Source organism: Anser anser, assembly GCF_964211835.1.
Source record: "Anser anser genome assembly, chromosome: Z".
In the NCBI taxonomy this organism is placed as follows: Eukaryota; Metazoa; Chordata; class Aves; order Anseriformes; family Anatidae; genus Anser; species Anser anser.
In genome coordinates, this window is record NC_139723.1 from 37562503 (window position 1) to 37581485 (window position 18983).

The 18983-nt window shown below is 37.2% G+C and overlaps 1 protein-coding gene across 9 annotated transcripts in view; it reads left to right on the plus strand.

The window, feature by feature from the left end:
* The window catches only part of ADAMTS19 (ADAM metallopeptidase with thrombospondin type 1 motif 19), a 169134-nt gene that overhangs the window by 33633 nt on the left and 116518 nt on the right, over positions 1-18983 (plus strand). For all 9 annotated transcript variants that reach the window (XM_083817299.1, XM_083817298.1, XM_083817305.1 and 6 more), the window contains 3 exons: positions 6590-6762; positions 8433-8516; positions 9551-9708. In XM_083817299.1, the coding sequence (XP_083673425.1) occupies positions 6590-6762; positions 8433-8516; positions 9551-9708 (415 nt within the window). The remainder of the gene's footprint in view (positions 1-6589; positions 6763-8432; positions 8517-9550; positions 9709-18983) is intronic.

Genomic DNA, 18983 nt, shown 5'->3' on the forward strand with positions numbered 1-18983 from the left:
TTTGAACTTCCAAATAAGTTTGACACTGAATGTAAATGATCTTTATAACAGCGTTCTTGTTTTATGATTGCCACTTAAAATAACTGTGTGATACAACCTTAATGGAGGGTAGAAACAGTTTTTCAAGTAGAAGGGTTTCAACCAAGTTTGGTGCATAGGGATCACTTAGTTATGTTCACTGGAGAGGAAAAAAAGGCTTTTGTGAAAGATGATACTCTGTTATTCTTGTTTCATCATCAGTTTCTTTTCTTTTAGATACCCTCAGCATGAGCTGAGGATATTTTTAATGCTGTTGTATGAAATCAGTTTTTTTTTTTTCCTCTTCATGTATCCTAACCTTGTAAAGAGAAATATTGAGAAACTGTAGAGAAATAGCAAAGGAACCTGATATGGCTAGAGAGCTGGAATCTGCCTTTTGGGGTGAGGTAGTAGGAAATTTCTTCCCTTCAAACTTGTTCTTCCAACCTGGTGAAGAAAGAAGGGTGGATGCAAGTGCAGTCTTCTGGTGCTGATAGTGGCTGTAGAGAGAAGATAGAGCCAGACTTTCCTTAGAGGTGTGCTATGACAGAATGAAAGACAACAGTTCTAAGTACCATTCTGGGCAATTTCAGTTGGACACATAGGAAGAAAATCCTTATCAGGGATGGTAGGCAATGCCCTAAGAGTCTGTGGAGTCTGCATCCTCAGTGATTTATAAAATGTTGCTGGAAGTGGCTCACAAGAGACCTTGGAGCTGGGGGTTAACCTAGCTGACCTCTGGATGTCCCTTCCAGCCTAAACTATTCTTTGGCTGTGTGGTTCCTCGTGAACACTTCTAGCACACTGTCTGTTTTATATGGTTACAGAGCAGACTTGACTTTTTTTTTTTTTTTTTTTTTACCTTCTGGAATTACTGGCTTCCATCCAAAGGTTGAAATAAAAATGAATTGGCAAAGCAAGGCTCTTTTTGTTGTTATTAAGAAGAACTAAGTAAATGCCATGTAACTTACTTCACCAGGCTCTATATTTCTCTTATTGACATTGTATTACATTACCACTGCTTATCTAAAAGCAAAGTTTTCTATATTAACAAAAGTTGTCACTACATAATGTAAAGCTGGTTATTCTTATGCTATTCTTATGATCATTGTTAGTGCTAAGTGAGTTAGAGCATGTGTGTCTGCATGTGTTTGGGGGTGAGAAACAAAGAAAATGAAAAGTATGCATGTGTGTGCACATGCAGGTAGGGAAGGGGAGAGAGGCATCTCAGAAACAGAAATCCGCGATATGTATGGAAATTAATAAAGATGCAGACTCTTCTGTAAGGAAATTATTTTTCTGTCATGTTCATTACCAGTCATCCTTTCACTTTCTCTTGTGCTCTAAAATGGAAAAGTCAGCTTACTCTGTTCTGATAATCTTATGCCCAAGGCTCTGACTTGGTGCAAATAGTCTGTCAACAGAGATTCAAATATTTTTTTGAAGTAAGTTTCATTATCTTTATTACTAGCATGTAATTTCAAAATAACTTAAGCTGTGCATAACTGATTAGCATCTGCTGGCGTGACCTTTTTGCTAGAGGGTTTGAAATGTCTGCAGTTTCTATCTGGTTCTGTTGCACTAGCAGTATTAGTCTCTCACTGTGCTATTACAGATTATTTTACTTATTGGAGCTGCAGTAAGTTACATTGATAAAAGTGCTGTCTATGCCAGGAGCAGCTTGGTGGTCTGATATTCCTTAGCTAATATCACCAGAAAATTCATGCTATGGGCACAGCCTTAAAGGTGAATCCTAGCAAAAAAAAAAAAAAAAAAAAAAAAAAGAGCTTTTACAGCAATATTAGAGAAATTTAAGTCAAATCCTAAACTAAGTAGGTTAATAAGACAAAGATAAAACAGCTGAAATACTGGGCACACTGATATGCTTAGGTTTCATGCAGCTGTCCTGTGTAGAGTTGTAGCTGTGTGACACAGTCTGTTTTCTTGGCAGTCTGGCAACTTCTCAGCAGTATGGATGTGTCTGACAGCAGGATCTCCTGCTTCTACAGTACTTGTGTCAGAATAGGTGTCCTGGAACAGGTATTTCTGCTGCTGGTTTTGAGTCAAATTGATCTCAAAGACTGGCTACATATCAAGCAAATATATATTGCCAATGATGAATTGTAATTATTAAAAGGAATGAATGTCAGTACTGGAGGTGTTGAAAGATAACTATTGGATATAATGGCTTTTCATGCAGAACTAGAGGAGGCAATCAAAGAAGGTATTGTTTGTTGTCTGTAACTGTTGTGGGCTGGATTGCAAGATGCTGCATAAGGAAACTTGTTTGGGGAGAACAAAGAACTTGTTTTTGTGAATGGGGTGGGTTTTTTCTTACTAATTGAGGGAGGGAGAGAATCATGCTGATGGAAACATGCTTTCTGGATTTGTGGGAATGTGTTTGAATATCCTTTCATTGCATGCGTGTGTGATTTATTTACGTATGTGAGCCAGTTGCATATACACAGACCTGACACTCCACGCCTTCTGTAGCACATGGCCCATGAAACATTTGAAATCAAACCAGATCAGAAGTCTGTTACAGAGAAATCAGGAAAGAAGCAGTTACTATTAGACCAAAGGTCTACATTGAAAAACTAAGCTCTTTTCCTTCTGCTTAATATGAAGCACTTGTTCCAGCCTGAAGTTGATCGTAGAGTTTACTGAGGTCGTGGCACATGCGTGAGGCACTGAGGGTTGTGGGGTGGAGGGAAGAGATAATCTTCTAAAATGTTCATTCCTTTTCACACAGGCTAATGAATGAGAGTGCTGGCATCGAATATTGAATATTGTATCTTTTCTGTGTTTGAGAGACTGGAAGCTGCTTCTTTTACTTCTCTGACAATCAGCAATATGCTGTTCTGAGTTATGAGCAGATTGTGCTCTTAGATCGATGCTATTTTTGCAGAAAAAAAAAAGAAAAGCAAGTTCAAACTGGATCAAAGGCAGAAGTTTGACTTTGTGGGATGAAGACTGGGCTGTTAGCTGGGAGAGCTTTGTTAGTTCTTACTCTAAATGCAGTTTTTATCTGATAATCATGAAATTATGCATAAATAATCTTGATCGTAGGTCTAGAGTTTTGAGATTGCACTAGAAGAGAGTGGTGCTGCCTGAGGTGTTCGTTCTCATTCCTTGGGTCAGAAGCAAGTTGTCTTTCTGCATTAAGACTTCTAAATCCATATTGAAACTGAAGCAGAATTATGGTCAGCTGTGTGCGTGGCTTCACAAGCTCTTTGATATTCAGCCAGAGTGCTACTCACCATACTGCAATTTCTGTATGGCTAGTGTACTCATCTTCTTTTCCTGGGGAATACAAAGCCTAGGGAGGGATGGTGGTGGGCTCTCTGGTCTGGGTAAGAAGTAGATGTACACAGAGAAAGCTCCTGGGCCTGAAGGCTGGCAAATGTCCAGGAGTCTTGTAATCCTAGCTTCTCCATGATGTTGGCTCAGATACGTTAGACAACCTGGTGCTACAGTGGCTCAATATTCAGTCCTTTCTGTTATTTTTTTTGGGGGGGTGGGGAAGGAGGAATTTTTTAGCTTTGTTAATGCTTGTTATTTTTGGTTTATAGCCTATTGAATATCAAATATACTTGCAAATATTTCTAGCTTTCTTGCTAGAGCACTAGTACTGGAGTATTTCTAGATTTCTTTCAGTCACAGATAGTGAGTTTAAGTAATGCATTGATATGAAATCTTCATGTTTTTTATTGTTGTACCAAAAATCAAAGTCTTAATGCACAGAACATTCCTGTAGAATTTCTGAAAATTATTTTATTTTGCCAGTGTAAGTAAGTTTTGAGCTGAATTTTACATCTTTAATTTGAAGAAGCATTTTTGTTCAGTTAGTCTTTTATTTTGTTGGTACAGGCATTATTGATATAGGTATTTTTAGAGGCGTTATTGTTTCTTATGTACTATACCTTCAATAATGAGCAATTCTTTGCAATTTTTACTTGTTTATGAATGTATGAAAAATCAAGTGGTTTTGCCTAATGCCTGTTTTGCCTGGCATGTGGCAGTAATCACAGTAGTCGTTTGAATGCTACTGCTGCCAAAATTACCAATTATATTTATTTAAAGGTCTGGGGGAAGAGCTGAAATTTTCAGATAAATGAGATCTCACATGATTGGGAATTCTGCCAGCAATTTGGAAAAGGTTGACTGGCCAAGAACAGATTGTCCTTTGGTTTGTTAACCTGGCAGATATCTGAGACAAATGAGGGGCACTGCCCCTTTCAGCCAGCTTGTCTGTGGAGCTGAACAGTCTTCTCATCCACTACAATCCTGAAGAGGATTCAACAGTTTCCGGGACTGTGTTGATCTTAGTGTTTAGCACAATGGTGTATTAAATAGTGGGCTGCTTACTGTCAGTTCTGAACAAGAAGTAGATCTCTAGCTAAAACTTTAGAAAAGTATGTTAGCGAACTTCTCAGAACAGCCATGTTGATATTAAAACTTTTCAACCAATAGCTGCTGTTAGTGAGCAAGAAGTGAAAAATGAATAAACTATGTGGTTGGAAACTGTACAGGAATCAATCACTGCTCCTAGGAGGAAGTCAGGATTGACCAGATGGCTCAAGAGAGATCTTTTCTAACCCAAATGAGTTTACTGTTTAAATATAGAGCTATAGCCTACTCCTGCAGCATTAAAGGTTTGCATGGTAGGTTGGTTATATAGCTTATAGGGTGTGTTTTCTTGGCGCAAATCCTGACACTGTAGCTTCATTAAAAACGATTCTCCAAAGAGTGACAAAAACATGTGTAATGTTTTATGAACTAGGCTACAGATCCAGTTATCAAACATAAGAAAAGTTTGAGGCTAGCTGTACATATAAGGTTAAACAAATGTTTGAAGTATCAAAATGAGAGAGGCTAAAATTACTGTTAGTTAATTTATGAATGCATCTGCTGTTTCTACTTAGGAAATCAAACACCAAATCTTTTATTTATTTCTGGAGATTATATGATATTTTCATATAAAAAATAATATTATATGCTTATCTGTGTTTGCAAATCTTACATTTTCACTAGTTGTACAGGAAACAGTCTTTCTAAAATGTAGTGGGCAGGTCTAAATCACTCATACATAACTCTCAATGATTGACTACAGAAGATGATTTTTTGAAGCATTGATTCTTAGTACATACAGTATAAGTACTACAGTACTTATAGTATACTATTTACACATAAAAGTATATATATGTTATATTTAAATTTAGTCTATGCTATACATATATGTTTATGTTAAATCACGGGTCCTTCTTACACAGATATTTTATATTTTAAAGTCAGTTTGTACTTTAAGTGATTTTTCAGGTATTTTTTCAGCACTTTCCTGAAACGTGACTTGTTTTTTGAGAATATTCTTGTGTTATAAAGTGAACTGAAGGAACTTTCCTATTAAAGATGAGACTGATTAATTGCAAAACATTTCCTTAGAATTTCTGCATATTTGATTGTTTCCAGAACATGTGTTTACAATTGTCATCTTGAGCATCACTTTTCTTGTAAACAGAGAGACCAATATTCCATTGTAGAAGCTGGAAAAAATTTCATTTAATTTCAGTGACTTCAATAAGATCAGTCCCCAAAGTTTTATGTCTTCTGAGAGGATCTACCAGATTTTGACTGTTACCACAAGGGTTTTCATTTTATATTTTGTTTTGGATGAAATTAATTTCAATAGCATTGTTAACTGTTGTATGCATATCAGACCACTTTCTGGTTCAAAATGTTTCTGAGTAAATAGTTTTACTTTTTCCATAGGTACTGAATTAATAATGGGGATGTTGTCTTTTTGTCTTTTTTTTTTTTTTGAGATAAAACTTAAAATTAACAAAAGCAGCAACCTCTATCTTACTATAAATGTACTGTGTTTAAGATTTGGAGATTTCTGCAGGTTTAGAAGAAACCTGGATTTTATTTTGTTATTTTGTTAGCTGTTTATAATGACAACATTGACTTTGTATTAGTACATTAATCCTTTAAATAAAATTTCACTTTTTTTTTCTGAAAAACTTGCAGCCTACATATTCTTTATATGATTCACTAGAAAGTTCTTTCGTCTTTACAAAGCAGTGAAATGTATATTTTCTTGATACTATTTTTGTAGCAAATCTGTATTTGTCATCTATTACGGTAAGATACGTTAATTGCATCAAAATATTGTCTCTGATTTATGGAGATGAGCAGATAGTAATTCTGCAGTCTCAGTGAGACTACTTTTCTGTTAAACCTAATATTAATGTAGCTTTCTCTCACAAACCGTCTAGAAGGCGCTTACTATTTTATAAATGTGTTAGGTGAAAGGATGCAAAGAATCTGCCTGATTTTATTTGAGCAGCTTGATAACAATCCTGTTTCTCTGGTGTGAACTAATATCATATGTAGATCAGGCCTTCAATCTGAGCCTAATTGCATTAGCAGTGCTAAATAAGCGTGTATTACTGATCATAGGTATTACATTCCACACAGTCAGAGTGATGTCCTAATCACAGGTAGCAAGTCCAGAAGTACCGTAGGGGTACTTTGAAGGGTGAATTCATCAAGAAATGTTTTTATGTTGCAGATAAAAGAAAATCCAAGAATCAGAAAGTGTCAGAAAGTGGAAGAGGAAAACGATACTCTTACAAATTACCTCAGGAGTACAACATAGAAACTGTTGTGGTGGCAGATCCAGCTATGGTTTCATATCATGGAACAGATGCTGCCAGAAGGTTTATTCTAACCATCTTAAACATGGTAGGAAGTTTAAAATTCATTCTGGTGTTTTCCCAAACATACATACATGCATAGTGCATATGCACTGTGCATACGCTAATGCATACATAGTGGGCTGATTTCATTGCTCCTTTTAATTATTCTGACTGAGCACCTATAAAGGGGTAGTCAGTACATGACCATCAGCTGGCTGTCAAGATTTAATCCATGTGTTTTGCAGTACAAAACCATGATGCTTCAGACTTGTCTGTACCATGTAGTTTTATATCATCATCATTGCAGCCAGAAAATGGGAACTGACCAAGGTGATTTTTTGGTTAGAAGCACACTGTATTATTGGGAAAGTTGGTGTATCGAATGATTTCTCATGATCTATGCTTGCTATGAAAAAACAACATTTAGGATTTTGTGAATGAAACAGTGCATGAAAAAAAAAAAAAGAAAAAAAGAGAAGGGTAATGCGTTACATCCACTCCCAGCTATAACTTCATTGCACTCATTTGGTGCTTAAAGCAGTGAAAACTAGCATCTGTAATGCACAAGGAAAGATTATCCTGAAGAAGGAGATAAAAACTTCAACTATTCTCCCTGAAGAGAAGTCTTACTGCCATGATCCTACATTTAACGGAATAGGAATTTTCCTATGAACAATATACTCTTAGAATCATGGAATCATTAAGGTTGGAAAAAAGCTCCAAGATTATCTGGTCCAACCATCCCACTACCACCAATATTACCCACTAAACCATGTCCCTAAGTACCACATCCAAGCTTTCCTGAAATACCCCCAGGGATGGTGACTCTACCACCTCCCTGGGCAGCCCTTTCCAATGCCTGACTGCTCTTTCTGAGAAATTTCTCCTAATTTCCAACCTCCCCTGGTGCAACTTGAGGCCATTCCTTCTAGTCCTATCACTAGTTATCTGCGAGAAGAGGCTGACCCTCAGCTCCCCACAACTTCCATTCAGGTAGCTGTAGAGAGAGAGAGAGCTGTATAGAGAGAGCAATGAGGTCTCCCCTGAGCCTCCTCTTCTCCAGACTAAACAACCCCAGTTCCCTCAGCCGCTCCTCATAGGACTTGTGTTCCAGGCCCTTCACCAGCTTCGTAGCCCCTTTGGACATGCTTCAGGGCCTTGATGTCCTTCTTGTACTGAGAGGCCCAAAACTGAACACATACTCGAGGTGTGGCATCACCAGAGCAGAGTACAGGGGGATGGCTACACTGTTCCTGATACAAGCCAGGATGCCGTTGGCCTTCTTGGCCACCTGTGCACACTGCCGGCTCATGTTCAGGCACCCCCAGATCCTTTTCCTCTGCACAGCTTTCGAGCCACTCTGCCCCAAGCCTGTAGCGTTGCATGGGGTTGTTGTGACCAAAGTGCAGGACACTGCACTTAGCCATGTTGAATCTCATGCTTAAGTGTTTAGAGAAACTGGCTAAACTTTAAAAAGGGGTTATTACCTTTTTTGGGAAAAGTCTTTTCTGTGTTCCCAGAAGAAATACCACCTAAGCTCTATTTTTCTTTCAAAAGACCAACACGCAATACATTAATGCTTTGAAGACATTACAGAAAATTAGAGCAGTCACACTAAAATATTAGAATTTTACAGTTTGAGTTCTGATATTTTTAAACTAAAGTGTGTTGTGTGCAATACAAGCACCTAGTTTTATTTACTGTTTTTTATCTTAGGTTTTTAACCTTTTCCAGCACAAGAGCCTTGGACTGCAAGTGAATCTTCGGGTTACTAAGCTTGTCCTCCTTCATGAAACTCCGGTAAGTACGCATTATCTTTGTGTCAGTCTGTAGAGGGTAATGCTACTTTAACTTTTTGCTCTGTGAAGGCTAGCAATATTCACTCACTTCAATGGCTGACAGATTTTTTTAGTTTGCTTTTACATTTTTATTTATGTAATTATTTACAGTGCTGGGCAGCCCCAGTAAAGATCACATTTTTCCTAATCTATGTGCTGTGTGTACTAAGACTTTTCTGTGCTTGCAGCTGAAAGTCAGGAAAAAAAAAAATAATCGTATGGACATTGGCTATATCTTTACAAAATCTGTTTATGTTCTGCTTTTTGTAAATTCATATAATTCAATGCAAAAAAAAACAACTTTAAACCTGGTAGACAATAGGAGAATTGTTGTTCTTTGTCAGCCAGTCACTAGACAAATTAAAGTTGCTATGGTATAGCACTGTTCTTTCATTGCACCTTTCAGACATCATCTCAAAACCTGTTCTTTCTTTCTGGATAAAGACAAGCTAGCTGATGTCTTGATTGACACTTTTTGGGAACCTGTGGTTTTATATCATGTTTCAGGAAAATATCAACTTGATCTCTCTTCATTTCTACAAAGTATTAAGGGAATCCGTTCATATTTCAGTTAGTTCATAAGAAAAAAGGAACCCCCTATCCACGTTTCAAATTAAAAAAAAAATAAATTCTGGTGAATAAGTGTTTCTTTCTTCATTGTCCTCACAGCAAGTGTAGAAGTCTCATTTCATGTTCAAATCTTCTTCATGTTCTTCTTCACATCATTAATCTTTTCTTCTCTTTGGGTAGTGAAAAATCATTAATTAAAGGGGACAAGACATTAGGTGAACAGATCTGCATCTCAGTGCAGTGTCTTCATGTGCAACTTTAATGTGAAAGGATGGTTTTAAATTCAGAAGCAGAAACCATCTTTCTTCTGTGTGCACACTGTGCCATGAAAAGAAGAATATTTTTGCTATTTCAGTCAAAGAATGTCCTTAATTGTATTTACAGAATCACAGTTTTAACAAAATATATTTTTATTATTATTTCCAGGCAGATATGTATATTGGGCATCATGGAGAAAAAATGCTGGAAAGCTTTTGTAAATGGCAACATGAAGAGTTTGGCAAGAAAAATGATATACACTTAGAGATGTCAACAAGCTGGGGAGAAGACATGTCTTCAGTTGATGCAGCTATACTTATCACAAGGTAAAATACAGAAGGATGAGCACTGAAAAATGGGGAGAGGCATAATAAGAATATTATGGATCAAGAATAGATCAAATGAGTTGACAGATGATCAATACAGTAAGACTTTGGTATTGAATGAGAAAGAATGCATCTTGAGGCTTCTTTCCAGAATTAAAACAATTGACATTAATTGAAGGTCTTTTTAGAGGCCGAAATGTTAGAACAGGAAGGTACTAAAGGGGTGGTAAAGATCATTTAGAAAGCATTAGTTCCAGCTGGTAAATATCTGAACTTAGGCCATTCTCGTGTTTCTTTGTTTATAGGAGAGATGCTTCTTTCCACCTGCATTCATTTAAGAGAGACAGCATACACAGGCCTGCAGATACTTTCATTCAAAAAACAGAAGCATATTTAGACCTTTTGGGGCTAGATCAGCATGGCGTTAATCACATTACTGTATTATACTTCCCTGTAATGGATGTAGAACCAGTATGTCTCACTGTGTGCTCAAGGTACATAGTGTACACAGTACATTCTTTGTAGCCACAGGGCTGTGAGCTCAGATCTGCAGTTCATTATAACTCTACCAGGCAGTTCACACATTCAGAAGGAAATACGCCTTCAACTTACCTGTTTCCTCCAAAGCAGTGGATTTAGGTTCTAAATCCAAGGAGATGCATCTTGATGATCAGACACTCCACAGCCATTTTCCAAAGAGAAGGATAGAATGATGTTCTAACTGGTCTAGAGTTGGGCTTAGTCCCATTTTTGCAGTGGAGGTTGGACTGGATGATCTTCAGATGGCCCTTCCAAATAAACGTTAGAATACTATTGTGCTATATACCATGCTAGCTGGTTACGTGGTATCCTAAAATAGTATCCTATACTATTTATTCAGGGCAATCTCACTGGGAGTTATATGCATTTTGTAAAATTAGGCTACGTTCTAAGTACCCCAATATCTAAACTTCAATTTTCTGAACAAAAAAAATGCTCCCCTAAATTTCCCTGCTTTGGAAAGCAAGTCACATGCTGGAAGCAGGGGATGCTGAAGTCCAGCTGTTTTCTGTGATAACTGTTTTATTGCTACTTTTGCTGTTTGATTGCTTACCTTTCCTTAAAAAAGCCCACACCCTTTTCTTGTTAACTTTCATCTACTATTTATTGTGTTCTGTCTGCTTTATGGATTGTTATTTCTTTGAGGAGCCAGATGAGTTTTTGTTAAACATTTGTGTATTAGCTAAGTGGTAGTCCTTCACTCACATTCCTGTGAACTACTATGTAAAACACAAGAAATAAGAAAAGCTTATTAGCTTATCAGCAAACATCTTTGGGATGGCAGACTGGAAGGGAATTTATCAGATTAAGACCCAGACTGATTTTAACAGCAGTGATAAGTTGGTGGGGAAAGTCTAGATGGAGATAGAAAAGTGTGAGTGGTAGGAAAGAGTGAGCTTGCTATGGCATGAGGAATGGACAAGTATCCTACATGGCAGCAGGTTGATAAACAGTGCTAAAGGGAAGCAGAGGTTCTTGAATCTCAATATATGCTGTGATTGTTGAAAGATAATAGATCAGTTGCATACTGTTTGATTGCTGTAAGCACGGGGTTGCTGAGTGACCTCTTATCTGTCTCCTTACTCTGATAAGTTGCAGTACCTGAATCTTCAACAGCAACTTAGAGAAGCATCGAATCCTTCAAGCCTACACCTCTGGCACTGCCAGGAGAGTAAAAATTACTATGCCATACATTGACAAAGTTGGCTGTTCTCCCACATCTGATCTTCCAATCTGTTGTCTCAGCTTAATGGGCAAGTGCAGAACATTAGACATGTTTTCAATCTGTCTAGGCTGCACTACTTAGCATAGGAGTTGTATCTCAACAGCAACGTATTATGAAATAAAGAATTTAACATGTCTTTCCTCTCATTTTTCCATCTTTACCTTAATCAGCCTTCGTGGGAAGAGATAGAAGAGTTCTGAATTGATGCAAATGAGGTGTTACTTAAAGCAGTCAAGATGCAGTAGCCTGGTAGATGTCTTTAGCAACCAGTGTGTTTGACCACAGATGTTTTTTTAAATTTCAGGCAGCATTTCTAAATATTAAAAAAGCTTCTAACTTTTGGAAAGTCTACTCATACTTCAAGACACACTTATCTGATGTACTTTTTAGTAATGATACTCTGATTTGCATTGCCTTAAACTTTTTCTCTGTCAGTTTTAATATGTTTTTTGAAGTGAATCTCTGATTAGTGTTAAGGAAATTGAAACAAAGAGCAGGGAGGTGATTGGTTGGAGGTCAGTTAGTAAGTCAGTGCTGGAGCCAGGATTTAAAGATCTGTTCTGAAGTTTTTATTTTTTCAGTGGTATTATTCTCTGGACTATACTGCCTCCCATCTCAGAGCTACTTTAGCTGCTAATAAATCATACCAATGCGGTTTGCTGACTGTGGGAATGTTTTGCTAATCCAGGCTCCCTCTGCACATCATCAGGTTTATGGTATAGCTAACCCCATGTGTGGCTACACTTTTGTGTTTTGTTAATTCACAGAGTCTTATTCTGTTTTACAAGCACAGAACAGGCTCCTTTGTCATAACTTAATAACAGCTTTGGACAGCGGACCTGCTTTATTGAGAGAAATAATTTTGTTTAGAAAGATGAACACCAACTGCTTGGTATATTTCAAGTAAGAAATGTAAAGTTTTAATTATCTAACACATTCTTTGGCAGACTGTCTAAAACTTGCCTGCACCTCCTTTTTGTCTAGTGTGATAATACAACAGCAAGAGTGTTCTTGTAGCCAAAAGAGTTAGAAATAAGGTACTCAGTATCGCTATTCTGCAGACCTAATATTTAATGTTGACTATAAAGAGCATAATGTGTACATAATAGAGATTTTTATTCAACAGTCAAAGAACCATCATAACCCTTTCAAGAACAAGGTACTTTTCAAGACATATTTTTGCGTTTCTTTTGCAAAACTGAAAGCCAAACCAGTTTTTCCCAACAACTTTTGCAGCCCAGATAGGCTGCAATGATACCTGTGATTCCCTTTGAATTGCCTTATTCTGATGAAATAATGTCAACTTTAAAATATGGTGTCATAAAATAGACGGAAGACAGACAGATAACATTTGACTAGTGTGTTTAGAAAGGATCAGGGAGGCTTGATATAAAGAGTATGTATGAATTAAGACAGAAATTATTTTAGGGACTCTTCTGGCAAAATAATCTCATTGACAGTTATAAATTAGCACTATTACTTCAGAGATATACATACCAGAACATATTTTCCTCTGTGGGAAAAAAAAAAAAAATTAAAAATTAAAAAATCAGAATCATTCAGTTGGAAGGGATCTACTTAAATTATCGAGTCCAGTTGCCTGAACACTTCAGGGCTAACTAGAAGTTAAAACATATTATTAAGGGTTCCTTAATGGTGTGATCCTAATGAACACCAGCAGGCATGGGGCATCAACCACCTCTCCAGGAAGCCTGTTCCAGTGACTTTCTATCCTCACAGAAATTACATTTTTCTTACTGTCCATTTGAAACCTCCTGTGGCACAGCTTTGTGCCATTCCCATGTGTCCTGTCATCAGTTCCTAGGGAGCAGAGAGCGGCACCTCCCTCTGCACTTGTCGTCCTCGAGGAGTTGCTGAGAACCATGAGGCTGCCTCTTGGCCTCCTCTTCTCCAGGCTGGACAACCCAAGACAAGCCTCTCCTCACAGGACCTGCCTTCCAGCCCTTTTACCAGCTTTGTTGCTCTCCGCTGGATGCTTTCAAGTATCTCAACATCCTTTCCACGTTGTGGAGCCCAGAACTGCACCAGTGCTAAATAGAGCAATCGAATCATCTCTTCAGACTGGCTGGCTATGCTGTGGTTAATGCACCCCAAAATGCAGTTTGCTGCCAAATGCTTGGCTGGCAGGGCACACTGCTGGCTCGTGCTGAGCCTGCTGTCACCAGCACCCCCAGATCCTTTTCTGCTGAGCTGCTCTCCCTCCAGCCACTCCTCTTCCAGTCTGTGCCTGTGTCTGGCATTACTCACTCTGCCCCAGGTGCAGAACCTGGCAGAACCTTGCCTTTGTGGAAGTCCATGCTGTTGATGTTTGCCCAATGCTCCCATCTACCTAGATCCCTCTGCAAGCCTCTTGTCCCTCCAGAGAGCCACATCAGTATCGTCAGCAAACTTGCTAGGGATGCCTTCAACTCCTGCATCCAGATCTCTGATAACAATGTTGAACAGAACTGGCCCTAGAATTGAGCCCTGGGAGATACTACTGCTAGTGACTGGTCACCAGCCAGATGTAGTCCCATTCACTACTACTCTTTGAGTGCTGCCCTTCAGCCAGTTCATCAGCCAGCATAGCACAGTCCTTTACATCTCACATTTCTTCTCAAACAACAGGTCTAGGAGGGGCAACTTTCATAGTTGCTTTCATAAGTTAATGTGACAGAAAATTATCTTCACCATGCTTTAGGAATTTCTCAGACTTGTTTCTTGCATCATTATGATATCCCTGCATGATATTGCAGTTTATGTCCGAGAAGTTTCTATTTCTCCCCCCACAGCTTTTGTTGCTGAACATGATGTCATATGGCGTGGGATATCGCCTTGGTCAGTCTAGCTCATCTGCCCTGGCTATGTCTGCTCCCCGCCTCTTGCCCATGCCCAGCCTACTGGCCTTTGGTGAGGCAGGGCTGGAGATAATCTTAAACAGCCTTGATGCTGTTCCAGTGCTGCTCAGCAATAGCCAAAACATTGGTGAAACATCACCCGCATTCTACGTACAAGTGCAAAGCACAGCAGTATGTAGGCTGCTGTGGGGACAGCCAACTCCATTCCAGCCAGACCCAGTACAACATCATCCATTTATTCATATTTGTCTGCAGTATCTGTAGTCTCTGCACTCTGAATGATATATAATTGAAACAATGCTTGAGGCATTTTCACTGTAAGAAGTGATTCATTCTATAGAAGTTGCAAATGGCATAAACAGTACTTAGATTTACTAAGTACTGTTGCATTTTCAATTATTTGCAGAATACTAAGACAGAAGACTTAGGTCTCCCTAAACCTAGAACAAGATTTTTTTAAGCATTGTTGTAGTTACAACACACAGAGGAAGTACAGTTCCTTTGAATATATGTGTAATACTGAAAACTTATATGAGAAGGTCACCCCAGAAGGTTGCAGGGTCTGGCAGTCAAAAACTGTTGAAATGTAAAGGGATAGAGATTTGTTATTAAGTTTCACTACAGTGAAATAAAACTTTGTAAAACTGAGTTCTTGCAAGTGCACAGTGAGATAGAAAATAATTTTGTCTTCGTAGTTATTTTTTCCATCACTGTAATTTCATTACTGCAAGCTCTCCTGGTTTCTTTGCAAACTTTTACAGTGTTTAGTGTTTTCTTTTGACATCCGCAACAGTTATCAACGGAGTTCATGAGAACTACAAATATCCTTACTATTATTTATTTTTAATAGGATTCTGGGTGCAGGCAGAAACATGGAAACATGAAAAGAGCACATCTTAGAATCAAAGCTTTTTTTAAAAAAAAAAAAACACAACAAAGAAAACAAACAAAACAAAAAGCAAAGCAAAAAGCTCTCCTGTATTTATCGCATTGATTTTAAAACTTAGAAATTTTGGTCTTGTGTATTCTTAAAATCTACCTAATTTTAAGTTATCACGTGCTGTTATTTTCTGTTTTTAATAGGTTCAAGATTTTTGAGTCTGTAAAGTTGATGAAGCCTGTAATATTACATGTGAGAAAAATCTGCATAAATTTATCTGTTTCTGTCAACATGTTCTTTAGGGCTGTAGTATTCATGCAACGTATGTTCCATTCAGTAATGTCTTTCATCCTTACGCACCCTTGTGTTACGTACCCTTGCATGAAGCTAAACTCAATTTTAAAACTAAGATTATTTAGTGTAAGTCCCTAGGATTAAATTCAGCCAGTTATTTTTACATTTGATTTTTGGAGTGAGCAAGAAAGCTAACCAGTCTTGAAACAAAGATATAAAATAAAGGAACATTAGCTGTGTTATGAAATAGACCATTGCCTTAGTTACTCACTTTTAGAATGAACAATTGTGAACAATTTCTCGTCTGTGTCACTTCAGCTTTCAAACAGGGTTCTCTTTCTACCATTTGTAACTAAAGAGCTGTTTGAAAGCTCCTCCCTGTATAAATACTTGTAGGCTGTGATCAAGTCACAACTCATCTTTCTCTTAGATTAACTAAGAGAGTTTTTTAAGCTTGTTTCCCAGACATGTAATCATTCTCTTAGCTCTTTCCAGACCTTTTCATATTTTTCAAATTGTAAGCACTGAAATTTGACACAGCATTCTCTTGAAGAAAACTCTTACTGCCTGTTTTCAAATGTTATCCTTCTCATGTTGTCCTTCTCCTTCTCATGTTGTCCTTTTGTTATCACCATACCTATTCAAGTTTTGGGATCCAGTTTTGGCTACATTACACAGAATCACAGAATGGTTGAGGTTGTAAGGGACCTTCAGAGATCATCTAGTCCAACCCCTCTGCTCAAGCAGTATCACCTAGAGCGTGTTACACAGGATCACATCCAGGCAGATTTAGAATATCTCCAAAGAAGGAGACTTGACAAACTCTTTGGGCAGCCTGTTCCAGTGCTCTGTCACCCAAACTGTAAAGAAGTTCTTCCTCATATGGCAACGAAACCTCCTGTGGTTCAATTTATATCCATTAAAAAGTTATATCCGTTAAAAAGCTATTCAGATGACTGATATATAAAAATTGATTTGTCTTCATTCCTATTTGTGTTCTACCAGATCTCATTTCATTTTCAAACTTTACCAGCAGTACTCTTTTATTTTGTTCCAAATCGTTGTTTAACACTAATTTCCTCTGCTGCTTTCTATCCTTCCTTCTTTGTGTCTTCTGTTGTTTTTCCCATCTACACATCAAGGTTTATTTTAAAAAATAGAATATAACAAGATACTTTATATTTGGAAAGTGGATAATTAGTCCTTACCTTCTCTGAAGACCTTTTTAAATTCTGTAAGTAGTTAAGAATGCACTAACTAAATGTAAATTCTTGAAATAATGTTTTAGAGTAGATAACCGTTCTTGCTTAGAATTTTTTCTAGTATTAGCCAACTTCATCAAACTTGAAAATCAGTCATAATCTCAAGAAAACTCCTCTTTACTCTCTCTTGAATAAGACCTGTATTCCCTTCCATGTGAACACAAAGTAGCCATTTAGAATAATGGCGGTTGTGTGCTGGATACTTACTAGGAGTGGATTTCAGTGTGCTTTAACCAATTTTTTGCTTTCACTGTTAGACTTAGGGACTTGTGCTCCAAAACCTTCTGTATACATTAATGACAATGCTATTATCTTAGCCCTATTTTGCTGAGAAGAAAGGAAAAGAACAAACAAATAATCTCAATGGCTTTCCTGGGAGCTTTATTGTGCTATATTGCTCTTTTTTGTACTACCTCATCCATATCCAAGAGTCCATATCCTCTTTTGTGTTGTATGGTTTCAGTATGCCAATTGCATATATATAAAATATAAAGGTGTGTGTATATATACGTATATATATATACACATATATATACGTGTATGCTAAATGTATACATACTGGAAGGTAGTTGATGGAATGTGATGGAATATGTAAATTACCTTTGAGGAATTAGAGAACAATCTCTGTAAGAGTCATTTGTAGGTATAGCTAGAGCCCTAAATCTTTGCTAAGGAACCCAGTCTTAAGTGTGTGTAATACATTCATGTACTTGGAAATAAAAGGAGGTATTGCATTCTTTCAGTGTAAAAAAGGAACTAAGAAGCATTTATTGTACTTCCCTCTTGCCAAATCATAGCAGAACTGTTTCCCCCAAGTCCCATAATGAAACTCTGGATGCATAGCTTAACCATAGTCAGCCAAGATGGAAAAACAAAACAAAAACAGCTCAGTAAGTATCTGAGAACAAAGCTATTACATAAGCAAAAACCTCTTGAATATTGGCAATAATCTTCTGTTAAATTTGAAGGTATGCTCTTTTTTTTTTTATTAAAAAAAAAAAACTTGTTATTACATCAGTTAATATTTATGGTAGTTGTATGGCTATGCGTGGAATACCATGTATGTCTTAGATTGTCTTTATACACGTTCTCTTGCTTAACAGCAAGTACCATATTTCTAATCATTCTGTCATGTTGCTTAACAATACAATAAGTCCCTTGCGTCACATAGCACAAAACAAAGAATTGTGTTACAACCCAGTGCATTAATGCAACTTGTTGCAGGTTTGAAAAACTAAAGAACTTCCTTCTGTATCTGGTTATAGTTTCTTGTTCACCACTTTTGGCTGGATTTCCAAAGCTCATCTAAATGGATTCCCGGAGTTACTTTATCACTTTAGTCAGAAGATTTGTTTCTAGCAGTGTTGTTTTGCTTTACTACTTAGTAATTATCTGGCAATGGTGACTGGAGAATCAACAGCTATAACCCCATGTCTCTGGCTGTGTGGCCTTTAACAAGTGTCAGAAATCTGCCAGCCTCTTGAGATTGCTTTTCAGCCTAAATCACTATGTGGGAATAATCTGTGGGAAACAAACAAACAAAAAGCTCTTTGAATAGTTGCATTTGTAAAACTGATAAGTATCACTAGTCTACTCTCTCATCTCAAGCACCAAATAATTCCTAGCAAGCAATGCTAACAAACGTTTAGTTACTAGAAAATAAACACACATTTTTGAATGTCAGACATTTTTGAAAGAGAACTATCTTTCATTATTAGATCTTGTTCTATAAAAAAGTAGAATTTGGGGTTGAGTCTAATCCATATTAAAGTGATTACTTAACTAACTTCCAACTTTTTTCTTTTAGAGCCTTTAACAGCTGCATTTATTAAAAGATGTAATATATCCACTTAACAATGTGTTATCTGACTATACTATAGGCAGTATATATGCATGAAATGCACACTTGGAGCTTTCTAGGTATAAAAAAGCAAATATGATTATTCATGCAAAACTATTTAATAACTTGAGCATTATTGGAAACAGAAAATTTCTATGTTGGTTACTTCTTTCCAGTATATCTCAGGTATCAGTTAATTTCCACTGATAGATATGGCCACTAATAATAAATACATAGATATGTCTGTAAGTGCATATGTGTGTTTATATATATCTTTATGTCTGTCTATATGTACATCTGTATCTTTGTAGCTTCATAGACAGAATATGAAATGAGGTATCTCTGGCCCACATGGCCTATGTAAAAATTGAGACCA